At 38.4% G+C, this 7,266-nt stretch overlaps 1 protein-coding gene across 1 annotated transcript; it reads right to left on the reverse strand.

The window, feature by feature from the left end:
* Positions 1-327: 327 nt before the first annotated feature.
* pebp1 (phosphatidylethanolamine binding protein 1) lies at positions 328-6,960 on the reverse strand. The gene is made up of 4 exons (XM_073065456.1): positions 6,743-6,960; positions 5,749-5,858; positions 3,104-3,204; positions 328-703 (listed from the first exon to the last, which is right to left on the reverse strand). The coding sequence occupies exons 1-4, from the start codon at positions 6,875-6,877 to the stop codon at positions 486-488; spliced, it is 564 nt and encodes a 187-aa protein (XP_072921557.1). The 5' UTR covers positions 6,878-6,960; the 3' UTR covers positions 328-485.
* Between the last annotated feature and the right edge of the window lie 306 nt (positions 6,961-7,266).

Genomic DNA, 7,266 nt, shown 5'->3' on the forward strand with positions numbered 1-7,266 from the left:
CACAAAGATTTGACATTCTATTCTGACTCTATTATCAGAAACCTGACATTTTCATTATGTAAAATGGTAATGTGCTGAGTTCAGAGATGGGGTTCAGTGCCATCACCTTGCATCAAGTTTCACTGGAGCTACAGTAAGAGGTCAGAATGAATGTGGCACGCAAAACAGGTATTCAGGGTCACATTTCAAACCATGAAAAGGAAATTAATTCATTGCTGTGGATTAAACAAGAGGCACTGTGAACTTATTCACATTACAAAAGGTCTAAAAAAAAAACAAATTACTATCTTTAACCTGTAAATGAACTAGAAAATGCTGAGACAAGACTATTTTCATCCACTGATGCTTTATTTTAAAATGAAAAGCAAGGTGGGTGCTACTTCCGAAGATGTGCACACAAACAATGTTAATGACACTGGTCGCAAGAAAATACACATTTGTTAATACTGGGAAAGAAATGGTTTAGAACACAAGTTTGCAACTTTTTACTTTCCAGCCAACTGCTCATAGAGTTTAGGTACATAGTTATCCCATTCAGCCTGGTAACAAGTCCCAGCTATAGGTGAACCCAAATTATACTTTTTACGGAAATCAGTAGTTTTGAATTTTCCACGTTTATCACCTGACCGGTTGGTCAATCGTGGCTCATCACACTGTAGCGGTTTGGACTGTTCATAAACCAGCCAGACGTAGCGGTGAAGGCCTGAAATAAATTTGAAAAAGTTAATTTTCTAAGCCCTACTAAAACATTAGCATAGTAAATAAGTTTAAAAAAAAACTGACATTAATCAGTTCCCTTCAAAAATCACAGCAGCACCTAGAACACAGAATTAAGATAGTAGGGTAACAGGAAACTAAAGGAAAATTTTCTCCATTTAATTCAGCAATTAAAGAGTCTAGCTGAACAGCTGGCTGGACTATTCCATCAGGCTTCAGACTAAGCGAAATTACTTTATTAAAAATTATTGTGGTTGCAATGGGCTATGAGGCCTCATTATGGAAGCTTCAAGTTCTTAATGTACAATATATTTGTTGTAGTGACAGTACCCAGCGAAACCATAAGCCACTGGACTTCTTCTTCCCTGCCTTCGAGCATTTTGAAATTAGAACCAACTAATGCTCCTGCTTTTACTGATACATCACTCATAGTCCAACTCAACATTAAAGATTGCCTTGTGGACATGATAATTTCAAACGGCCGTTGAAGAGATCATTACTCCCCAATGCCATTCGGCTTTACAATTCAACCGCCAGGGGTAAGATATGTTAAAGTGCCAGGGTTAGGACTGAGCTTAAGTTACCATTCAATGTATTTTAGTAAACTATTTAAGAACTTTTTAAAAGCTATTTATTAATGCTTTTTGAGAGGGTGATTTTAGATGCATATCATATTTTATACTGAGTTAAGTATTGTATGTAATTAGTTTTGCTACAATAAGTGTATGGGACATTGGAAAAAATGTTGAATTTCCCCATGGGGATGAATAAAGTATCTAACTATCTACATTCCATTTTGATGCTTAAATCCCAGCACAAGTTAGTCATTTAGTCCAACTCAAACATTTTTAATTACCATTAAAAACAAAAGGAAGACAAACGTCTACTAACCCTAGTGGCAATTTCCACGAAGTTTGCACGATCACCAATTTCTACATAGGACCATTTACCTCTCATCTTTTGCTCATCACTTTGAATTTGTATCCCATCCCTAACAAACCTCCTAAACCACAGATTTCTCAGCACAAGGTCAAAGATGAAATCCTTCCTTTGAACCCTTTCTTTTCTGCACTTCCTGGAACTTTTATGTCATCTTGAAGTGTGATGCCAGGAATTAAGATGCAAGATTACATTAATAGCCTAAACAGCATTTTTATAAAAGATTCAAAATATCTCCATTGGTCACTTTAATAGATACACCAGCTTGTTAATGCAAACATCAATTTGGCCAATCATGCGGTAGCAATTCCATGTAAAAAAAAAAAGAGAGCAAGCAGACGTGATTGAGATCAGGTTGTTCAAACCAAACATCAGAATGGGAAAGAAATATGATCCAACAGTCTTTGACCTTGGAATGATTGTAGGTGCCAGAAGGGGTGGTTTGACCATCTCAAACAGCTGTCTCCTGGGATTTACATGCACAACAGTTTTTAGAGTTTATAAAGAATGGTGCAAAAAAAAAAACAAAACACAAAACAAGAAACATCCAGTGAGCAGCAGTTCAGTGGGGAAAAACACCTTGTAAAAGAGAGGTCAGAGGAGAATGGCCAGATTGGTCTAGCTGACAGGAAGGTGACAGTAATTCAAATAACCATGTTTTTCAACTGTGGTGTGCAAACGTACATCATTGCAAAAGCTCTGAAAACTCAAATTACCATGGGGAACGTAAGCTACTAGTCTACATATTAGCATTGCTTATTTATATTTGGCAAATTGTAGGAGAGCGAAAGAGGGAAAAATCAAAAATGTTAAAGGGCAGAGAAGACACGATTCAAACCACGTATCTGGGAGTTAACGTGGGCTACAATTCCACTGAAAATTTAGAACGTTTGTCCAGGGTACGTAGAGGAACAAATCAAGATGAACAGTGATCAATCAAATGGCTGTTGCCTCATTCATCCTTCACAACAAGCGCGGTGTTGGAAATGAATTACCAGCAACTTTCAGATCTGTCTCTGCATACCCATGCGAGACTGCCAAAACTGCCACTGATTTTGTGGGGACACCCACAAACAACAAGTTTTGTCACCGCTCCACAAAATCCAAACAGGTAATTTTTAATTCTCTAATTTTTTTTATTAGTTTTTTTATAATTCTCAAATTTTGATGGTAAAATATTTCAGAATTTTCCAGGCAAAGCATGGGATAGCTTATTTTTGGTCCAGATTCCCAAAGAAATGAAAATTAGTGTACAAATATTGTATCACAGCCCCGAAGTAAAGTGCATCATATTTCAGGATTGTGTCATGGATGTATTAGAAGAGCACAATTAAGAGAATTTGGATTTACATTTCTCACAAAGCAAACCTGAAAAGATGGAATACCTGTAACCAAAATGACTAAACTTTTGAGTAATATCTCAGTTTGTACTAATAATCTGACTTACCAGTTCCTTGAGGAGGCCCAGAGCCAACATAGTCAGAAAGAATCTCTCCACTTTTAATATCACTTCCTTTCATGTTAATTACAAGAAAATGATGCCATTCCCTAATAAACAAAGAATAAAGATTAATTCTTGGGCAATGCCCTGCATCACCACGTTTAGAAATTAAAACAGTGTAAATGGAAAATTCTGGACATAGTTTTCAACAATGATCCGATGAACAATGAAGTTTAGAAAAGGGAGGAGTAAGGTCACAAATCTGACATTCTTTTTAGGAAATCGGATAGTTAAAGATGACCAAATGATCTTATTCTTGAGAAGTTGGCATGTGAAGATGGAAAGTATCCTATTTCAGCGACCTACTTCACAGAGACACAGAGCATGACGATTGGGTAATCAAGAGTATGGCCTATATATTCTGTGCAGAATTCACAAATAGAAACATAGAAGTAAATCTTACTATTCCAGTATCAGGCTGTACTGGACAAATTTTGGAAGGTTTATGGAAGCGCAGAGCCCAATGAGCAGAACATATAGTTATTATCCTACACAATAAACCCATCAATAATGAAAACCAAACATACTTCCTCCCAAAAAAAAATCCACTGTTACTTTTCCAATCCATAAACTTTAACATATTTGTAACATCCTTCCAGTAACCGTTTATTTTTGCTTTCTGTATTTCACAGTGAATGTTACAAACTTCAGTATCAGCTAAGATGTTTATAACTATTTAAAAAATAAACAGGACTAACTTGTAAAAACTATTTAAATTCATGAATTTAAGTCATTCCAAATTTATTTACAGAAATTTAAGAGATAGTAATATTCTTTAGGCTTTACTTAATTACACCTCATCTATTAGCTATGGCCAATGGTGCAATACAAGGGAGTTGTAGCATTTTCAGATTCATAAATACTTCGTCTTCAAGACACTCAGCAGGACAAAGTAATTTAGAACACTGGACTGTTCACTGAAGAATGGTCAAAACATATACAGTGGATTCCGGTGAATTGGGCGATCGGTTAGTCACAGTAGCCACCTAGTAAAGACATCTCTTAAAGAACAAAAACTAATTGAAAAAATAGCCAGGATTCCCTTCATTCATTTGGGACACAAGGTCACTTAATTGGGATATGAGACTGTTGCGGAACAGTTTCTAACTAGCATCAATCGTATGCACTTACGCAGCCATAAGACAGCACCATGTTTGGAGTGACAGTTCTAAAGCAGCATCAGTTGAGCATGCTGATGTTCAAAAAAGCAGAGACAGTTGTCACTGATAGCTGATAAAAACAACCAGCAGGGCAATTCAGAAATGTCCTGCTCACTGCAGTTTCAAGTACTTAGGCTTCAAGATGCCTGCAATGGCCAGGAGTGAAAATGAAACAACTTCACTACTTCAACAATTTGGGACCTATGAAAAATTATCAACAATTATCTTGAATGTTACAATTAAAAAATCTGGAGGATGCAATTGTCAAAAGCATTAAATGAAAGCAGTCTTTTATGTGCACTAGACATTTGCACTGATTTTGTTTATTTACAATCAACAGAACATGGCAGCATACGCTGGATGAATAAGAACTAATGCAGTTGTATAGTGCTGTAGCAGCATTGGGAGTGTTCCAATTTGTTCTGTAATTCATTTAGATATAATTTATCACTCAGTTTAATAGGAGTTTGTCATTGTTATACCCCAGCTAGTTCCAGAAAATTCAGCTAACTGGACAGCTGCTAAATTGGACCAAAATACATTGGTCCCGATGTATCACATTTAAACAGAATCCACTGTATACAACTCCATCCCTTTCCTACAAGAAATACCAAAAGACATGTCCTTTCAGAACCTAAATTAGATTTTAATGTGTAACATCAAATTAAATAGGTACAATAACTTGGCTATTGAAACAAGTGACAGACTAGATACCCACTTAAAAAAGGTTACAATTTATTGAATAAAAAAGGAACAATGAAAGCAAAGATGTGGGTTGAAGTTATCAATAGTTAAGATTGCTTTTTTTGTGAATATGACTTTACAACTGAAGGTCTTTTCTGCCTTTTAAAGCCACCTAATTATTCATATTTGCATACCTCTTCCTTCAGAAAAGCCCTTTAATTTACAATAAACAAACACAAGAATTCCCAGCTGAACCTAAGCAGCAAAAAATGACAATATTGCATTTCTGTAAACAGGAAAATCATTTTCAAGGCTGGATAAAATGTTGGCAGATAAAGTTAAGAATCAGGGAATGCAGGATATTCTCAATTCTCTCTTTTATATTCATTCAAGCCTGTTCTGTCACTCAATCAGATCACAGCTGATATGCAACCAATTTGTTTTATTAGTTCATTTAAATTAACCCAGTTTGTCAGTGACCATTTCGGGAATCATGTTCCGAACTTCCCATGAGTGTGAAGTGATTCCTCCTGGAGAAAGAACAGGAACTACATCTTAGACTGCAACTCTGTCTGGCCTCCCTCAGAGCTAACCTTCAGGAAGGGATAAGTATATTATTTTTAAATGTCATATTTTGTTAATTTACTTTAAATTTTCTTTTACCTGAAATTATTTCACTCTCACTGTTCCTTTTAATAATAATAATCATAATGATAAAAAATCAGAAATGATCTTTTCAATACCAACCTAAATTTTGGTGTATTCCTGCTTGGAGCATCTGGGTCAGTTAGAATCAGCGTGTACAGCTTGTCTGGACTGCAACCAGGCCAGTTAATGCTGACAGGACACTTCTGCACCTGCACACACAAAATAAATGGCAGAATTGACATAACGCCAGTAGTCAACCATCTGGAAAACAGGACAATACGAGTTCAAGCTCAAGTCAATTGGTGGTGGCAGTGGTGATGGTGGGAGGAGGTAAAATCAGACAGACTAACAGAAGGGGAACTAGGGACGTGCCTGGGCTCGGGCACTGCCAATTCGTGTGTTGCTGGGGGCAAAAAAAAAGGAATTAAAAACCCAGAATGGAGACAGTGGGCAAGGACTCCTCTGAGGCATGTATCGAAGAGTATGCACACACCCAGAGCATGACATACAGTATTAGTACTTATGGACTGTTTAATTGCCATGCAGCAGAATCTGATCTTCACTTTGCCTCCTCTTATTTTGACTACACTGATTCGGTATTAATAGTGTGCTCCTTGTATTACGATGAAGCACTTCCAGGGCAGTGGACGCACCAGAGGATCTTAGCATCGAAAAAGAAAACGTCCCAAGAAATGAGGTTAAAACGTCAAACGAACCCCAAGGAAGGTCTGCGATTTGCAGTTAATTTTCCTCTGCGCAGATGCCAAGTGCTCTGCTGAGTGCTTCCAGCATCTGCAGTCTGTTTTAAATTTCAACAGAGAATAAGGCAAAGTAATTAATATTGCATCCTCCAGAACGAGAGTGATCGTTAGATAAATTTAGAGAAGCTCCCCCTGCCCCAGCAGCAGCGGCCTGCAGCCAACACAGGTGCTGGAAGGGGAAATGATGGCGTTGCAGCAAAAGAGACGCCGCAATGGAGAGCATGTTTGCCCTCCAACTCTTATTAACCAGTGAGCAGTAACAGAGTCCAAGCGACGGGCTGTGGCCCAGCAGCGCTCATTTTCAGCCACCCCGGGGTGGGGTATTGCGGTACCTGGGTCGGGGTCAGCACTTTGCCCAGCGCATCGATGACCACGCTGTCATATTTGACGGCGAGGGGCTGCTCCGGCTTCTCTTCCACTTCGCCCAGGGCCAGGGCGCCGTTCCATTCCTGCAAATCTACCGGCATGCTGCTTGTGCCTCCGCGGTCACTTGCGACTCAGCCTCTGCGCACTCTCTCCCCGACTGTAAATGGCGGCCGGCAGTCCCACTTAAAGCTGCATTACCGCCACCAACTGCACTGGAGTGGGGTGTGGAGGGTCGAGAAACGAAACCCCTCCTCGTTCTTTATCAGCTGAAAGCTAAATTACACCCCCCCCCCAAGCCCGATAGATTTTAAATAATGAAAGACAATATTGTGAATTAAATTAAAGTCACTTCCATAACTTAGTTAAGTTTTTAAATGAAAACTGTCAACCCCCAAAGCTAGTAGTGCAGCCTCCATTTGCTTGCTTTCAACCTTGTATGCTTCACTTTGTAAAAGAATGTGTTCAACTGTTTCATAATGATGCCAACATC

Source organism: Hemitrygon akajei, chromosome 14 (genome assembly GCF_048418815.1).
Source record: "Hemitrygon akajei chromosome 14, sHemAka1.3, whole genome shotgun sequence".
Taxonomy (NCBI): domain Eukaryota; kingdom Metazoa; phylum Chordata; class Chondrichthyes; order Myliobatiformes; family Dasyatidae; genus Hemitrygon; species Hemitrygon akajei.